General features: G+C 42.3%; 1 protein-coding gene across 4 annotated transcripts in view; it reads right to left on the minus strand.

Annotated features, from left to right (window-relative positions):
- pms1 (PMS1 homolog 1, mismatch repair system component) overlaps positions 1-19,897 on the minus strand; it is a 58,347-nt gene that overhangs the window by 28,615 nt on the left and 9,835 nt on the right. For all 4 annotated transcript variants that reach the window (XR_004205658.1, XR_004205657.1, XM_020461950.2 and 1 more), the window contains exons 6-9: positions 17,758-17,868; positions 10,982-11,104; positions 10,166-10,312; positions 8,834-9,648 (exon numbers count right to left, since the gene is read on the minus strand). Coding sequence is in view for 2 of the 4 variants with exons in the window: in XM_020461950.2 (XP_020317539.1) it covers positions 8,834-9,648; positions 10,166-10,312; positions 10,982-11,104; positions 17,758-17,868 (1,196 nt within the window). In the remaining 2 variants the exon portion in view is untranslated. The remainder of the gene's footprint in view (positions 1-8,833; positions 9,649-10,165; positions 10,313-10,981; positions 11,105-17,757; positions 17,869-19,897) is intronic.

Below are 19,897 nucleotides of genomic sequence, written 5' to 3' on the forward strand. Positions count from 1 at the left end.
TGGAAGTGGGGGACTGTTAAAATATCCAGTCTTGACCTTCCACTTGGAATTGTCCACATTCCTGCCAATTAACATCAGTGGCAGTGTGTTGAGGTTTGCTAGCTGCTGTCAATACAAACGTTTTGAGTCACCTCAAGGCTAGAGGTTAGGGCTAAAGTAGCGATAACATGCTTGAAAGCAATAACTACTGCTTGTATCCAAGTATGATCAGATATTGGTTCAATACACTAAAATAAGAGTTTAGCTCCAGAAACCCCATTCATTCAAAAAACACACATCTTTCTCCGCATTATGTTTGGCACCTGTTTGGCACTTCCTTTCACAAGTTGTGTGTTAATGTATTGAGTCGGCAAATAAAGAAACCCATCCCATTTTACTGTCAATCTGCCCGAGTCATTTATGCCCTGAAACACCTCGTTTAAATTTAAGGAAACAGTCGCAAGTGAAACAGGAAACGGCAGTCCAGGGTGACAGAATAAAAAAGTAATTGAACCCAATTCAGAATGCGCAAATCATTGTTGTCAGAGGGACACGTCTCCGTTTCTGAGAAAGTATATTAAAAATAAGCTAAAAGCGGTCCAAAAAAAAGTTTACCTTTTAAAGTTTGTAAACTTTTGTGAAGTGCAGAAGCGATACCAGTATTCTAATGTGAAAGGCTCCAAAAGGAGCATTTGTGGGGAGCTCAGGGGACAGAGAAAAATTTGGGGTGCTCCCAAAATTCTGGAGTAATATTGTCAGCGTTGCTATATAAAAAATATTTTAAAGTGTCCATCTATACTGTAAATCACCTTCTACCAACGCCGTACCTTCTGGAAGCCCAAACAGTACAGCCTTAAGACAAAGGTCCACCTACACAACAGCGATGTAAAGCAGTAAGGCAATTTAAGTCTCCCTGGATAAAGTGTGCAGTTTCAGATTCCAGCCAGGTGTTGGTTATGCAGTGCACACATGGGAAATAAGGGAGAGATCCTCAAAAATCCTCCCAGCAGCTACAGTGTCCACTAAGACCGACTACAGTGGACCGTGCTATACTCAATGTTTCAAGCTACTGTATTATTAGGTAACACAATGTTTGCATTTAGAGCCTGGCTTTCATAAGAGAGGATCAAAAGTGTATTAGTGCGTGCAATAAGAAGTCAGTGCTTCTCTAGCACAGGGATTCTGGAGGAGGATCTGGTCTATACATTTAGCTGGAAGACAGACAGGGTTTTTGTTATCTTTCCTCATTCTATTGCTTCATATAATCACAACAAATAAAACATTGCAAGAGCTACATCAAGCGTGGGGGGGGGGGGGGGGGGGGTCTGCTAACTTCCATTCCCACACGCTTCCAAGTAAATAACCCTATGGGTTTATGGCACTGCATCCACACATGCAACTGACCTGTGTTACTAAAGTTCATGCGAGAGCGATAACGATTCCTAGAAGTGGCGTGCCACTTAACAGCAGCGTCGAAAAGAGCCAAATATTTGCCTCCTCTTATTTCATGTTTAAGACAGCACTAACACATGGCGCGATTCTAAAACAGATGTCTTTTTCCATACACTCGTCCATACCTTTACATAGGTTCCACACGTAGGCTATTGCTGATACACATTTTCCATCCTTTCAATTGGTATGCAGTAATATACGATAAATTCAGTAGAGGCTAATGATGTTATTCCATGTTGTTCGGTCTGGATTTACTGGCCTGTGAAAGTGTATCTGGATGTTGTTAGAAGTCCAGAGAATGGTAGTACGACATGCATTGCTCATCTTTGATACGTTCGATTAAAATAATTCTACACTGTTAGGAAAGCACAAAGGCGAGTTGCCTTGTACGGAATCATGAGTCATGCAGACCCTATTACAGTGTGCTGTGGTATGGATACTGCGGAAAAATCATATCCTCTCAGTTGTGGAAAGGCAATTTTAAAAAAGTTCAAAATGTAAGCATTTATTTATGAATTAATTAGTAAATCATTTATTCATAAATGATTAATCATTACTCATTTGTAAATGTTAGTAACCTGGTTATTCCCACATTTACAAACAACTTTTCATAAGATGATTAATATTGTTCCTTATAAAACATTTACTAATCATTAGTTAAATATTTGTGTGGTCTCATCTAAGTGTGGGCTATTTATACTTTATAAATACTAACAAGTGTTTGTTGGCAGTGACTTTTCTACAAAAACAAAAGTGTGTAATCAACCAAGAACTAGAACCTCATGTAATTTGGTCAGCTGTGCGATTAAGTTCTGGGTCCATATGTGTTAGAAATCGGGAGTTCCGTTTTGCCCTCGCAAAAGGAAAGCCAAAGTCCGCAGTTAAAAGACTGAAGCAATGGAAACAAAAAAAGGTTAAACATGTGAACATTTCTACCTGCAAATCACACACACCACACACACACACACACACACACACACACACACACACACACACACACAGTTGAAGTCTGAAGTCTACGTACACCTTAACCAACTACATTTAAACTCAGTTTTTCACAATTCCTGAAAATTCCACAATTCCTCCACATTTAATCCTAGTAAAAATTCCCTGTCTTCAGTCAGTTACGATCACCACTTTATTTTAAGAATGTGAAATGTCAGAATAATAGTAGAGAGAATGGTTTATTTCAGCTTCTATCACATTCCCAGTGGGTCAGAAGTTTACATACACTCAATTAGTATTTGGAAGCATTGCCTTTACATTGTTTAACTTGGGTCAAACGTTTCAGGTAATAAGTTGGGTGAATTTTTGCCCATTCCTCCTGACAGAGCTGGTGTAACCGAGTCAGGTTTGTAGGCCTCTTTGCTCGCACACGCTTTTTCAGTTCTGCCCACAAATTTTCTATAGGATTGAGGTCAGGGCTTTCTGATGACCACTCCAATACCTTGACTTTGTTGTCCTTAAGCCATTTTGCCACAACTTTGGAAGTATGCTTGGGGTCATTGTCCATTTAGAAGACTCATTTGTCACAAAGCTTTGACTTCCTGACGTCTTGAGATGTTGCTTCAATATATCCACAATTTTACTACCTCATGATGCCATCTATTTTGTGAAGTGTACCAGTCCCTCCTGCAGCAAAGCACCCCCACAACATGATGCTGCCACCCCCGTGCTTCACGGTTGGGACGGTGTTCTTCGGCTTGCAAGCCTCCCCCTTTTCCCTCCAAACATAACAATGGTCATTATGACCAAACAGTTCTATTTTTGTTTCATCAGACCATCAGACATGTCTCCAAAAAGTAGAATCTTTGTCCCCATGTGCAGTTGCAAACCGTAGTCTGGCTTTTTTATGGCGGTTTTGGAGCAGTGGCTTCTTCCTTGCTGAGCGGCCTTTCAGGTTATGTCGATTTAGGACTCGTTTTACTGTGGATATAGATACTTTCGTACCTGTTTCCTCCAGCATCTTCACAAGGTCCTTTGCTGCTGTTCTGGGGATTGATTTGCACTTTTCGCACCAAAGTATGTTCACCTCTAGGAGACAGAACACTTCTCCTTCCTGAGTGGTATGACGGCTGAGTGGTCCCATGGTGTTTATACTTGCCTACTATTGTTTGTACAGATGAACGTGGTACCTTCAGGCATTTGGAAATAGCGCCCAAGGATGAATCAGACTTGTGGAGGTCTACAATTTTTTTTCTGAGGTCTTGGCTGATTTATTTTTATTTTCACATGATGTCAAGCAAAGAGGCACTGCGTTTGAAGGTAGGCCTTGAAATGCATCCACAGGTACACCTCCAATTAACTAAAATGATGTCAATTAGCCTATATCAGAAGCTTTTAAAGCCATGACATAATTTTCTGGAATTTTCCAAGCTGTTTAAAGGCACAGTCAACTTAGTGTATGTATACTTCTGACCCACTGGAATTGTGATAGTGAATTATAAGTGAAATAATCTGTCTGTAAACAATTGTTGGAAAATTGATTTCTCGTGCACAAACTAGATGTCCTAACCGACTTGCCAAAACTATAGTTTGTTAACAAGAAATATATGGAGTTGTTGAAAAACTATTTAATGTTTTGTAAACTTCTGACTTCAACTGTATACGAACACGCCTTCAAATGTGGCCTTCAGCCACACCCGTTTGACAGGTGAATAAAATCGAGCACACAGCCATGCCATCTCCATAGACTAACATTGGCAGTAGAATGGCCTTATTGAAGTGTTCAGTGACATTCAACGTGGCACCGTCATAGGATGCCACCTTTCCAACATGTCAGTTCGTAAAATGTCTGCCCTGGTCAACTGTAGGTGCTGTTAATGTGAAGTGGAAACATCTAGCAGCAACAACAGCTCAGCCACGAAGTGGAAGGCCACACAAGCTCACAGAACGAGTTCCAAACTGCCTCTGGAAGAAACGTCAGCGTAAGAACTGTTCTTCTGGAGATTCAGGAAATGGGTTTCCATGGCCGAGCAGCCGGCTGGAGTGGTGTAAAGCTCGCCACCATTCAACTCTGGAGCAGTGGAAACGCGTTCTCTGTAGTGATTAATCACGCTTCACCCTCTTGCAGTCCGACGGACAAATCCGGTTTTGGCTGATGCCAGGAGAACGCTACCTGCCCCAATGCATAGTGCCAACTTCTCAGATAGAGTTCAGTGTGTCAAATCAGAGGGCCTGTTGTCCGGACCTCTGGCAGTCTCTAGGGGTGCCATAGGGTTCAATTCTCGGGCCAACTCTTTTCTCTGTATATATCAATGATGTCGCTCTTGCTGTGTGCGATTCTCTGATCCACCTCCACGCAGACAACACCATTCTGTATAGATCTGACCCTTCCTTGGACACAGTGTTAACAAACCTCCAAACGAGCTTCAATGCCATACAAACACTCCTTCCGTGGCCTCCAACTGCTCTTAAATGCTAGTAAAACTAAATGCATGCTCTTCAACGGATTGCTGCCCGCACTCACCCGCCTGTACAGCATCACTACTCGGGACAGTTCTGACTTAGGTATTTGTAGTTGTCCACATATTCTAAGTGTCTGGTTAGACTAAACTCTCCGTCCAGACTCACATTAAGCATCTCCAATCCAAAATCGGCTTCTTATTTTGCAACAAAGCCTCCTTCACTCATGCTGCCAAACATACCCTCATAAAACTATGCTATCGATCCTTGACTTCGGCGATGTCATTTACAAAATAGCCTCCAACACTTTACTCAGCAAATTGGATGTAGTCTGTCACCAAAGCCCCATATACTACCCACCACTGTGACCTGTATGCTCTCGTTGGCTGACCCCCGCTACATATTTGTCGCCAAACCCACTAGCTCCAGGTCATCTATAAGTCTTTGCTACATAAAGTCCCGCCTTCTCAGCTCGCTGGTCACCATAGCAACACCAACCCGTAGCACGCGCTCTAGAAGGTATATTTCACTGGTCATCTCCAAAGCCAACACCCCCTTTGGCCGCCTTTCCTTGCTGTTCTTTGCTGCCAATGACTGGAACGAATTGCAAAAATCACTGAAGCTGGAGCCTTAGATCTCCCCCTCTAACTTTAAGCATCAGCTGTCAGAGCAGCTTACCGATCACTGTACCTGTACACAGCCCATCTGTAAATAGCACACAAAATACCTCATCCCCATATTATTAATTTGTTTTGCTCTTTTGTACCCCAGTATCTCTACTTGCACATCATCATCATCTGCACATCTATCACTCCAGTGTTAATGCTAAATTGTAATTTCACCACTATGGCCTGTTTATTGCCTTACCTCCCTAACCTTACTACATATATTTTTGTATTGTGTTACTGACTGTATGTTTGTTTATCCCATGTGTAACTGTTGTTTTTGTCCCACTGCTTTGCTTTATCTTGTCCAGGTCACAGTTGTAAATTAGAACTTGTTCTCACCTGGCCTACCTGGTTAAATAAAAGGTGAAATATATTTATTTTTTAAACTGTAAAGTTAGGTAGAGGATGAATAATGGTCTGGGGCTGTTTTTCATGGTCCAGGCTAAGCCCCTTAGTTCCAGTGAAGGGAATTCTTAATGCTACAGCATACAATTACATTCTAGACAATTCTGTGCTTCCAACATTGTGGCAACAGTTTGGGGAAGGCCCTTTCCTGTTTCAGCATGGCAATGCCCCCGTGCACAAAGCGAGTTCCATACAGATATGGTTTGTCGAGATTGGTGTGAAAGAACTTGAGCCCTGACCAACCCCATTGAACACTTTTGAGATGAATTGGAACGGCGACTGCAAGACAGGCCTAATCACCCAACATCAGTGTCCGACATCACTAATGCTCGTGGCTGAATGGAAGCAAGTCCCCGCAGCAATGTTCCAACATCTAGTGGAAAGCTTTAACAGAAGAGTGGAGGCTGTTATTGGAGCAAAGGGGCGACCAACTTCATATTAAATATTTGTAGGACAATTCATATTTCACACGGTCATGTTTGTGTTTCCATCTAGTCTACAACATGTCATGGAACTTCTGGAAGCACGGCCCCATCCTGCAAAGTGGCACATAGAGCACCTAAAGAGAGGTTTCTACACATCTCACACTTTCTGCCCCGTGTCCACTCAGGACGCACACCACACACCCTCTTGCACCCTCAAAACTTCACCTGCTTTCAAATGAGTTACAACCTGGTCCATGTGAACCAATATAAGGTCCTACCACAAAGATCACTCCAAAACCCATGCCACTGTCACTTCAGGCCCAGGCTGTGTGGTACAAGGGTGAATGGTTGGACTTGGGGCAGACACACTCGATGGAAACATAGGCTCCCCTCTCATGTGTGCTCTCCTTCCCCTCCCTCCTCTCCCCCCTCCTTTTCACTCTCCTCTTCCTTTCTCCCTCCACATCTCTATTCCTCCAATCATCTCTAACTCCTCTTCCTACCTGCCTTTTGCTGCTGAGCCCTGAATCTCCACATCACTTCCTTCTCTAACACTGACCTAGTGTAACAGAGGGAGAGGAGCAACAAATAGGATACAATTGTGGTTAGGAACATAATCTCGCTCTTCCTTCTGCTCTTTATTCTTCCTTAACCATACACATACTCTTCCTAATAAGGGGTTCCATAAAAAAAAATTGTGTGACAGTTACACGCCTCCCATTCCACACACACAAACTCAGTCTCCTCCAATCAACTCTTGCCTGACAGAGTAAATACAGAGTTTGACAATGTTAGCTGATTAGTTACGAAACTGGGCCAGTTTCCAAATGAATTGCATCGGTAGAAACAGGAAGAAAAAAAACAAGCATCTTGTTAGCTGGGAATGTAAGCAAATATACTATAGCAGCAAAAGGGGGGGGGGACCAACTTCATATTAATGCCCATGATTTTGGAATGAGATGTTCGACAAGCAGGTGTCCACATACTTTTCGCCGTGCATTGTACACTTAACATTTCTACCTCAATCACACATCAGTAGCGAAGGAATAAAAAGTCCACTAGTTGTAGGCTACATCTCCCCGTTTCATGATTAACTACCACTCACTAGGTTGACATTAGCAAAACAGTTACATTACAACTCTCACTCAATTCCTTGCAACAGTTTCACTGTTTGTGAATAAAATGGTTGACATATTTCCTTTAACATCCTGTGTTGTATGCTTATTCTTTAACCATTGGTTATGCTCTTGGCTATTTTGAGAACTTAAGGAGCATCAGCTTATATACTTATAAAGCATAAATAGGCCACACTTTTGAGGCCAAGCAAAAATACTTAACTAATGATTAGTAAATGGTTTATAAAGGACCCATATCAAACATTGTATGAATGGTGTAATGATTGGTAAATGAATAAAGTATTTAACTAATCCATTATAAATGTGTTATTACATGGTGTTATTATAAAGTGCTAACAAAATGATTCAATCATTTTTCTAAAACTATATTCATTCATACACCTAACATTAGGAACACCTGATTTTGCCCTCAGAAGAGCTACAATTCGTCAGGCATGGACTCTACACGGTGCTGAAATGTCCCACAGGGATGCTGGATGTTCTTTGGGTGGTGGACCATTCTTGATACACAAGGGAAACTGTTGAGCGTGAGAAACCCAGCAGTTGCAGTTCTTGACAAACCGGTGTGCTGTCACCTACTACCATACCCTGTTCAAAATGCGCTTAAATATGTTGTCTTGCCCATTCACCCTCTGAATGGAACACACAGAACAATCCACGTCTCAATTCTCTAAAGGCTTAAAAGTAATTATTTAACCTGTCTCTCCTCCCTTTCATCTACACGAGTTGAAATGGATTTAACAAGTGACATCAATAAGGAATCAAAGCTTTCACCTGGTCAGTCTGTCATGGAAAGAGCAGGTGTTCTTAATGTTTTGTATACAGTGTATATCATCCGTTCGCCTACATCTTATTATTTGTCAAAAATGCAACAAATCGAAATACTAGAACATATTCATAAATCAATACCCATCTTTTGCACTTGCTGATTAAGATCTTTCTGACGTCTTCAACTAGAAACAAGCCACACCAGACGGGCGAGACAGAGGAGAGGGTTAGTGCGTGTCCACATACAGAATATTAAGTTAAATCTGTTAAGCGTCTGACTAGCAAAATTATTTTGAGTGCCTAAGATGCATGGCATACTTTGGAAAAAGGGGAGATATTTCATCATGCAGAATACCTGTTTTACAGTGGAAAATATTGACCATGTAACCTAGTAATCAGATTCAGTTGTCTGGAAAATATAAACATAGCTCATCTCAACAATTCTCTGTCTGGGTAGCAACATGAATATGCCAAGCAAAATTTCCTGGGCCATATTTTACACATGCAAGTGACAGGTCAACCTTTCTTTTTTTTTTGCCTTGCTAATAATAACAAATGGAAACAACTGCTTCGAAAGTGAAGTCTGGAAACCCACTTTTTTCGGTCCTCCTCCCCCAGGTTTTTCCATCGCTCCTGCACGGCAGTGGTGATGTCCTGCAGGCTGGCTGTGGGCTTCTCCTGGAGAACCGATGCCCGGGTCTCCCTCTCAAACAGGGTGGCAGGGGACAGGGGTGTCCTCATGGCACGGTTATTGATCAAGTCGTAGGCCGTCAGCGCCGCCCGTTTCTCCGTTATAGCGTTGGACACCTTTTTGCCAGGGCTGCTCTGACCCTTGGCCTTTACCTGGCCAAGGTCACTGCTCCATCCGGTGGCCAGGTGGATCTTGACGGGCTGCAATGGCTCGCCTGTGGAGGGGTCTGTCAGAGCCGTTCCTCGGCTCCAACTCACTGCTGATAACTGCTCAACGTCTTTGCCTTTGTCATGACCTTGGTCGTGGTTGTCGAGCCTCTCCAGGCCTTTGGCCGTGCCTGGATTTGTTGTCCCGGTGCCGGTCGAAGCCATGTAATCTTCCAATTGTGGAAATGCCAGGTCAAAGTCCCCTGGATTTAGGTTAACTATCCAGTCTTCAGAGGAAGAGGAGGAGCTAGTGTCTGCTGTCTGGTCACCAGCCACTACCCTGGATAGAGGACGATCACTGCAGTCAGATGGAGCTTTGGCCACTCTGACACTGTGCTCCGCAAGACTGTCCTCTAACTCAGCGTTTCCCCTACAGTCGCCCAGTGATGGGCCAGCATGCAGGCCGCTGCCTCCATCATATTCTGTAGTGACTGGTGTAGCCTCAGTGGCAGACCCCAACCCAGGGCCATAGAAGGAAACCAACAGCGTCTCCACTGCAGCCAGCACAGCCACCTGAGAGTCAAAGTCTCAGTGAGAAATACCACACACACATGAATGCCCATGCTGTTCACTTTTCCCTTTCTGCTTACAGAAAATGGCTGTGCAACCAGGTAACTGTTCATTTAATTACAGCACTGGTCAGCTCCTCTTATTTCAAATGGTGGTGGGTGCAGAACTGATTGTCAACTTACTGTTTACGGTCAGCACTTTCTATTTTTATAAAAGAAAATCAAATAGTTTTGAGGAGTTACATTTAAGAGAAGTTCAAGTTAAGAGACCGTAACGTTTACTAGCCAAAGCAAGTACGTGGATTCCTTGCTGTACCGCAGAGGCTACACGTAAGGAAATCGTGAATTTGCGAAATGGATCTTGCATTTCACATTCGCAGTTGAATCAGTCTGAAAGCCGAAATGTCTAAATTGACTGGTAACTGGTTCTGCAGCTACCCCCCCATCATATTGTTTCCCCTTAGTTCTCTAATGTTTCAACCGGTCTGCAAGGAAATTGATAAAATAATTGAAAACGGCACCTTGTTCTGGAGCAGAATCTGGGTCTTGTCAGGTGTCAGGTTAACGTCTACAGTGGATGAGGGAACAGTGATATTGAGCATCACAGTGGGGTAGCGATTGAGGGCAGAGTCTGCCGGGTACTGAGCCAGGAAGTGCTGCCGAACCACCTGATGGTCAAGCAGAAAGAAGGTATATGAACTGCAATGATACTATGAGCAATGCGTCACTTTGTTATGTAAATGCTACAACACTGTCAAAGTGACAGAAGTAATACTTCAGAGGACTGCAATGGAAATAAGCTTTTGGGTTTTATTCTGTATGCATTGTCGTCTTCAGCTGGAGTGACTTTATGTAATATAAAAAATACTACTGGGTGTGCTTCTAGTGCCTGAATTGATGTGATAAAAATAAATAGAATGATAGGTTTATAACACTAATATGAACCACTGGTTAAAAAATATGTTTTTATTATCCTTGAAACTACTAGTAATAGTTTGGTGGTTGTAGCCATCAATTGTCCCATTAACAAATCACCCATATTAGAACAATTATTTATTTTCAAACTTCACCTTTCTCTAGTATAGGCTACTTATCATAATGAACTAACTCAACAAAATGCCACCGATAAGTGATCGGTATGATCAATAATGTTTGGTTTATCGTCCCATCTCTAGTGAATACGCACTGTACAATTACAGGACAACAAATATTTTGTCCAAGCAACTTCAAAAGCTCTTGTTTATAGAACACCTCTATCCCATTGGCTGCCGATTTCCTTTACCTAAACCAAACAAACAAACATATGTACATTTCATTAACACAAAAAATGTTTTTACCTTCAGGATATCCTTCTGGTGGACAGGTCGATCATTCACAAAGATAAATGTTTTGTCGGGGTTACTGGAGCTTGCTAAAGAGCAATCCATACCAGGTCTGGGAAAGAATCCATCAATTACGATCTGTTAAAAGAAATAAAATCAACATAATAACTGGGGAACAATTTATCAGTGCAAAACATTTTTTTACAGTTACATTTTGATCTCACTTCATACCAAGTGCCAATTAACATGTAATTGGCACTTGGAGGAGTTCCCCCTTGTGATAGCAAATTCATCAGGGACCCCCCTCACAATCAGAACAACTCTCGTGCGATAAAAATGTATTACAGGGAGTTAGGGCTTTGCGAAAAAATAATATCTCGAATTTTTCCTAATTATGGGCGATTCACATCGATTTTTAAAACCTCTCTCTAAATAAGCTTTGACGCACAATTACAATGCCTTCAGAAAGAATTCATACCCCTTGACTTAATCCAGATTGTTGCATTATACTCCAATGCCATTGGATGAATCCTGGAACATATTCCAGTCTGTGCTAGCAAAACAGTCCTGTAGTGTAGCATCCGCATCATCTGCCTACTTCCGTACCAAGCGAATCACTGATACTTCCTGCTTTAGTTTTTGCTTGTAAGCAGGAATCAGGATATAATTATGGTTGTATTTGCCAAATGGAGGGTGAGGGTCCATATGACCGATTATGTTGAACCAAACCTCAAATGCAAATAGCAAGTTGAAACTGCTTCAGAGAGAAAGAAGTTATATTTATTTGCATTGTTATTGTTGGGGAGGGGCTTGGCGTCTATGTGCGAGTGGGAACATGCACAGTAAAGAAGGAATGAAGGAGACGAGACCAAAAAGACAAACACTCAAAAACAGAAGTAGAAAAGAAAATTACTCAATTCTTGCGATACAGGCATTTGGAACATTAATTCAAATTTGTTTTAACACAATCTAATTAATTCAATATATCGCCTAGCCCTACAAGGAGTTCTACTATAACGTCTGCAGTGCACAGCTGGACGAACCAAATCTTGCCCCCTGGGTTAATAACACTTAAAGGCTAGCCTCTTAGCATGACAAAGAAAATGTTGCATTTTTCAAGCTAGCATCTTGCAATTCTACACATTTTGCCATGAGGCAGAAAGAAAACATTGCTGTTTTAAAGCTTACATTACAGTGCATTTAAAGTAGTGAGTCAAAAAATGTATAATTGGTGGAGTAATGTGGATACCAATGTCTCAGAGCCTCCCAGGCCCATGTTGGCCAGTGATATGAACATATATTGTAGATGAGTAATAGTACACAGTTTAAACATATTCCATGGATCCCTTGGGCAAAAGTAATTTAAATCTGTTAGTAGTACTCATTTGATGATAGAAAAACAAATGATCATCATGATGTAATGTACGCATTAACTACAGCAGCTATGTAATAAACATGCTTTTTGCATCATTTGTAACAATACGTACCGATACTGTACTTACATCTGTAATTAAATACCATGTAAAAATAAAAAAAGGTACATTTTACCCAAATTAAAAACATACTTATTTGTTTCCTTCTATAGACAAGGAGAGACAGTCTATGCATTTTTTGTTTACCTAGGCGAGCGCGTTTTGGTTTTTGCCCTAGCACTACACTGATTCAAATAATCAAAGCTTGTTGATGAGCTGATTACGTGAATCAGCAGTGTAGTGCTAGGGCAAAAAAATCAGTTACCAAACATGTTTAACATTTCACGCCAAAATCTTAAATAACTTCAAACCAAGTCTTTGAACAATCTAGTCTCAGGGACTTTGAGATTCTTAAAAAGTACACTATCAAATTGATTCATGCCAGATCCTTAACGATTTCACATCTTTAAAGTTCAGCCAAATTACATATTAGTTTCCTATGTCTATCTTTGAACAAGGCATGACAGCAAACCATGCTTTTGTTTAGTTTCCCTTAGCACTGTTTCCACTTTCTAATGTTTTAGCATTTGTGGCACAAATCCCATTCAAGTCATGGGACTGATATTAAAAATTCTCACATGTTCAAATCATCTATAAGTGCCTTTGTTGAGCTTCACAATCCATTTTAGATCATTTCAGATGATTTGGACATAATGCATGAAAAAATGCCCATATCGGTCCCATGACTTGAATGGGATTTTTGCCACAAATGCTAAAACATCAGAAAGTGGAAACAGTGCTAAGGGAAACTAAACAAAAGCATGGCTTGCTGCCATACCTGGTCCATAGACTGCTTACAGGGTAAGGAAACCAAAGTCATTTTGTAATTTGGGTGAAATATCCCTTTAAAAGGACTCACATGTTTTTTTTATTCAAAAGAAACATCACGTGTTCACACCTGAAAACTGTTTGGACAACCAATGACATCAAACTGCTGTTTCCAAGCTTCTTAATTCTAGGAAATGGTTTCTGTTGGCGGCATGTGATAGACAAAAGTGTTGGTGAAAAGAGGACCAGCTCCAAATTACTCAAATTATCCACTGTGTACTGCATAACTCAGGCAAACAATTCTAAATTAACAAGCATTAGGGCCATATAATTGGAGTTAACCAACTCTAATTACTGGCATTGAAACCTTAACAGCCGCCATGTACATTACGTATTTAAAATATTTGTCAATTACTTTGATGCAGGTGATCCTGCCCACAGACTACCTGGCCATGAATGAGCTCGGTTATTCGAGGCGGAGTTGTGTAGAGGTCGTGTAGAGGTAATCTGGGCCTCATTGGCAGCAGTGTTCACTGCCACAGGACCCCGATCTCGTAATTACAAAAGTAGTACAGAAAAAAAAAAACTGGCCCAGGTTCCCCGCAGATACTCGTTGACACACTTACAGCTAAGCCTCTTGATGGGTCCACTCAATCAAGGAGTGACAATGAGTCAAACAGCCTGTGCCACCAGAAGACTCTGGGTACGAGCCCAGGCTCTGTCGCAGCCGGCCGGGCCCGGGAGGTCCATGAGGACGACGCACAATTGGCCTAGCGTTGTCCGGGTTAGGGAGGGTTTGGCCGGTAGGGAAATCCTTGTCTCATCACGCACCAGCGACTCCTGTGGCGGGCCGAGCGCAGAGCACGCTAACCAGGTCCACGGTGTTTCCTCTGACACATTGGTGCGGCTGGTTTCCCGGGTGGATGCCCGCTGTGTTAAGATGCAGTGAAGCTTAGTTGGGTTGTGTTTCGGAGGACGCATGGCTTTCGACCTTCGTTGCAGCGATGAGACAAGATAGTAACTACTAACAATTGGATACCACGGAATTGGGGAGAAAAAGGGGGTAAAAAATAAATAAAAATCTAAACAATGTCTTGCCAAAGATGAAATAGTTAAATATAGTAGGCACCAAGGTTAAGGGAAAATAACTAAACAAACCAAGTGAGAACTGTCTGAGATATGAAATCTGCAAGACAACCTACCTAAATCTAAAAAACAGAGGTCCTAGGATTGACACAGGCCAGGGTCCTAAGATTGAGTCAAACTTTTCTCAGGTGACCTGAGCAGCAGGCCTGGCTGTGTTTCCCAGTCTGTCTGCACGTGTCACACCCATGAGCGCGGAACTGGAACACATCTTGGCTTGGTGTCCTACCCGATGAGTGATCATCTCTCCCTGGCTAATGACTGATTACTCAAGCAGACCTCTCACCGCATAAATTAAAAAGGTGGGTCTATAGGACATTCTAAGAATGTTGAGAAAAAAATCAAAATTGGTAGACAAAAACATATCCTTATCTGGATAATGAGTTTCATGAGCCAGACCTAAGGCTAATGTTATTGCAAAGCTATCGATGTAGCTGAGCTATATGTAATGTGGTACCACAAAACAACACACTATCCTCACACATGGAAGATGTAGTTCCAGGGACACATTGTTTTGGTTTTAGAGCGGCACACTGCTCATTTTAATGAGCAATGCAAAACTTCTCATAACGTAACACATAGTAAATGAAAAGCCAGTTCATTGATGCAATGCAATGTGTGGATTTGCACATACACTACCGTTCTAAAGTTTGTGGTCACTTAGAAATGTCTTAGTTCTTGAAAAAAAAGCACATTCTGTCCATTAAAATAACATTGAATTGATCATAAATACAGTGTAGACATTATTAATGTTGTAAATGACTATTGTAGCTGGAAATGGCTGATTTTTAATGGAATATCTACATAGGCGTGCAAGGGCCCATTATCAGCAACCATCACTCCCATATTCCAATGGCACGTTGTGTTAGCTAATCCAAATTTAGCATTGTAAAAAAGGCAATTTGATCATTAGAAAACACTTTTGTAATTATGTTAGCACAGCTGAAAAATGTCCTGATTAAAAAAAGTCCTCAACTGGCAGCTTCATTAAATAGTACCCGCAAAACACCAGTCTCAACGTAAACAGTGAAGAGGCAAATCCGGGATGCTGGCCTTCTAGGCAGAGTTCCTCTGTCCAGTGTATGTGTTCTTTTGCCCATGCTCATCTTTTCATTTTATTGGCCAGTCTGAGATATGGCTTTTTCTTTGCAACTCTGCCTAGAAGGACAGCATCCCGGAGTCGACGCTTCACTGTTTACGTTGAGACTGGTGTTTTGCGGGTACTATTTAATGAAGCTGCCAGTTGAGGACTTGTGAGGCATCGGTTTCTCAAACTAGACACTAATGTACTTGTTCTCTTGCTCAGTTGTGCACCGGGGCCTCCCACTCCTCTTTCTATTCTGGTTAGAGACAGTTGGCACTGTTCTGTGAAGGGAGTAGTACACAGCGTTGTACGAGATATTCAGTTTCTTGGCAATTTCTCGCATGGAATAGCCTTTATTTCTCAGAACAAGAATAGACTGATGAGTTTCAGAAGAAAGGTCTTTTTTTCTGGCCATTTTGAGCCTGTAATCGAACCCACAAATGCTGATGCTTCAGATACTCAACTAGTCTGAAGAAGGCCAGTGTTATTGCTTCTTTAAAATCAGCACAAAGGTTTTCAGCTGTGCTAACATAATTGCAAAAGGGTTTCTAATGATCAATTAGCCTTTTAAAATGCTAAACTTGGATTAGCTAACCAATTAGTGCCATTGGAACACAGGAGTGATGGTTGCTGTTAATGGGCCTCTGTACACCAATGTAGATATTCCATAAAAATTTAACTAAATCAGCCATTTCCAGCTACAATAGTCATTTACAACATTAACAATGTCTACATTGTATTTCTGATCAATGTTATGTTCTTTTAAAATGGACAAAAAAAATGTTTGTTCTTCTTTCAAAAACAAGGACATTTCTAAGTGAACCCAAACTTTTGAACTTTAGTGTACATGTGGTTTCCTCTTGTTCTGCTCATTATCTAATTAGGTCAAGTTATGGGAGCACCAATGGTACCTTTGCACCAAAAGGGCATGGTTGTGTGTTGTCACATTGCCAAAATGAGCGTCACATTTAGTTCCACAAGAGGCATGGCCCCTACATCAACTTTCCAGAATCTATGAACTGGATTCCGTGATCGCTAAGCTTCGGCGAATGAAGGGGGAGCCAATAAGCGTTCTTTCATTGCTACCGGGAGGACAAAGGCCAATGGTCCTCCTCATAACTAGGACCCAGAGTCCTGCTGAAAAATAACAACAAAAGCAAACAAGGGAAAGGGACTTGTGCTCAGTATCTGTCAGGCCACATTAGCCGAGAGATGCACGGCAGGTAGCAGCCACACAACACCTACCATGACAAAGCAGAAACTTAACGCTCCACAGCCAACTCAATTACCAGCAACAAAGCAAATCTCACACAAGGAGAAAAAGGGCATAGACGTAGCTGCCGAACAGCCAACCAATGTCATATACTGGCTTGAAAGCAGGAGTTCTTGGTGCAGTCATTTACCAAGCTTGGTGTCTAGTATTTCTCACTTGCAGTCAGTCACAAACATGGTGGACCTGTCCATTCTGCAGCTGAACCACCACCATCCAGAGCAAGGTCCATGCACTGTGGAACACACCCAGGATATGGAGAGAGGGTCTCTGGGGAAACTTGGTGTTGGCCAAGACTGGAGGGCAGTGGGAGGACGAGTGGCTGGGTGCCAGAGCAGCCGTGCCATGTCTCTCTATGACACTGGGCCATCCACATGCACCACGTGGGTCACACAATCTCTTCGAATTTAATTCAGTGCCACATTTGTCACAAGGGTTCGAATGGCCTTTTCTTGTAAAGACAGTTATGGTGTATCGTTTCATGATTGCCCCTTCCATTTGCATCACACGTCATTTGAGTCAAATGGTGCTCCGACTCTTTACATGTCCTCTTTTTCTATTTTGGAGGCAGGGCAATTATTGTAAAAAAATATATACAAATGTTTTTTAAAGTGACTGATGTGTACTTTTGGGAGATACAGAAGTCAATAAAATAGTAATTGGTGTCATTGAGCACTGCAAAACCAGCAATGTTTAAGTCAAGCTCTGTGTGGACACCAAGAACAGCTCACATATTTCAGGACTGAGGTATAACATTAAAGCCCTTGACTGTGGCTAATGTGTAGCTTTGCTTGATCCAATTCCATGTTGAGACTACATCATGATAGCCACTCAAAAGAGGGTTCAATCAAAACAGATGGGAAGTTTCTGGGGTAAGGCCAACAACGTTGGTCCTAAGCGGTGTTGTAGAACTCATATCCAATTTCTGTTTTTCACTTATTTAGCATAGTTAAATTGCATTATTGTAGTACGACAGAAGCGTTTTATCTATGATTACCGGTTTGGTTGAACCAGTCCCATGACAGAGTGATGCTGGTGTGAGTGTTTGACTGACCTCTGGTTGTTGATGGTGGACGGGGAGCAGGTGGGCCACAGCGTTGGGCCCCAGTGTAGCCATGAGAGCCATCCTGTGATCGGACACCTTGGCCTTCTGCCACAACACCACCTGCAACAACACGTAGCAGCTTATTTTCAGTCTGGCTAAAAAAAGACCACCTGCCGGATCTCAAAATCAAGACAGTAGACGCTGACCACCAGTCAAAGCCTCTCCTGTAGCACTTCCCTTACCTGTGTGGCAGCACAAGAGGGGCTAAGAGAGAGGTTTACGGTGTCAACTGTTCCAGAAAGACCTGAACCAGACCAGGGGGTTTGGGGAAGGCTAGAGAACAAGTTAGTGAACACTGGTGCATATGTTAGGTCACATACTGTGAGAGCAGTTCTACTGAATCAGCGAGTCTGTGCTAGCACCTTGGAGCTTGTAAAACAGACACTAGTTCACATTCTCAAAAACAGCATGTTGTCTGAGCATATTATTCAACCCAATGGATCAATGTGCACTGCATAATGAAAGTTGACCACAGTGGCCACAAGGTTACACAATCTTCCTCATCACTGTGCAACCTCCACCGAGGCACAGATTCCTCAGATTTTCCTTCGTGTCAGATGTATGAGAGGAAAGTAGTCCAGGAGAAAAAGCAAACACATTCACACCCACGGGTGGCCCTGTCATTGGTGTCCACCAACGAGTACATCTCCAGGGTGTTGATTTCTGTAAGCATGCTGCCCGCAGCAGCACACGTCTATGCAATGAAATATGCTATTTAGTGACTGTAAACGGATCACTCCCGTAAAAAGCACTTGGAGAAGCCATGAAACCCAACACAGGCTGAAGTGCAAAGTTCGGGATACGGGATATGGCTCCCAAGTGCTAATGCCATGAAATGGGGACACACTCCTCCCTTGATGATCTCCGAGTGATTTCAATGAAAAGTATACGGCGGTCGAGTAACTCCTGACTCCCTCCCCTATTATTTTATTCCAAGTGGCCACTGACTGAAACTGAATCTCAAATCAAATTGTATTGGCGGCGTACACTATTTGCAGATGTTCAGTGAAATGCTTTTGTATCTAGCTCCAACAGTGCAGTAATACCTAACAAAACAAAAACACACACAAACCCCAAAAGAATGAGCAATGTCAGAGTCTGGAATATAAATATATACACCGGAAGAAAAAAAAATATGCAACAATTTCAAAGATTTGAATACAGTTACAGTTCATATAAAGGAAATCAGTCAATTGAAATAAATTCATTAGGCCCTAATCTATGGATTTTACATGCAGATATGCATCTGTTGGTCACAGATCCCTTTAAAAAAGTAGAGGCTTGTATCAGAAAACCAGTCAGTATCTGGTGTGACCATTTGCCACATGCAGCGAGACATATCCTCCGCATAAAGTGCATCAGGCTGTTGATTGTGGCCTGTGGAATGTTGTCCCACTCCTCTTCGATGGCTGTGTGAAGTTACTGGACATTGGCGGGAACTGGAACATGCGGTCTTGCGCGTCAATCCAGAGCATCCCAAACATGCTCATTGGGTCACACCTGGAGAGTATAAAGCCCATGGAAGAACTGGGCCATTTTTAGCTTCCAGGAATTGTGTACAGATCCTTGTGACATGGGGCCATGCATTATCATGCTGAAACAGGTGATGGCGACAGATGAATGGCATAACAGTGGGCCTCAGGACCCTTGTGGGTCCCTATGTTGAGGAGCAGCGTAGAGTAGGTGTTGTTGCCTAACTTCACCACCTGGGGTCGGCCGTCAGGAAGTCCAGGACCCAGTTGCACAGGGCAGGATTCAGACTCAGGGCCCCGAGCTTGGAGGGCCCTATTATATTGAAAGCTGAGCTGTAGTTGATGAGCAGCATTCTTACATAGGTATTCCTCTTGTCCAGATGGGATAGGGCAGTGTGCATTGTGTTTGCGTCATCCCTGGATCTGTTGGGGCAGTATGCAAATTGTAGTGGGTGTCGGTTAAGGTGATATGATCCTTAACAAGCCAATCAAAGCAAAATGATGGCAGAAGTGCGTGCTCGTCTGAAATAAAAGATCCCAGAAATGTTCCATGCACGTATTTCTCCTTTGCCAAGATAATCCAAATCACTGGCAACTTTAATAAATCGAACACTAGT

This window comes from Oncorhynchus kisutch, linkage group LG26 (assembly GCF_002021735.2).
Source record: "Oncorhynchus kisutch isolate 150728-3 linkage group LG26, Okis_V2, whole genome shotgun sequence".
NCBI classification, from domain to species: Eukaryota; Metazoa; Chordata; class Actinopteri; order Salmoniformes; family Salmonidae; genus Oncorhynchus; species Oncorhynchus kisutch.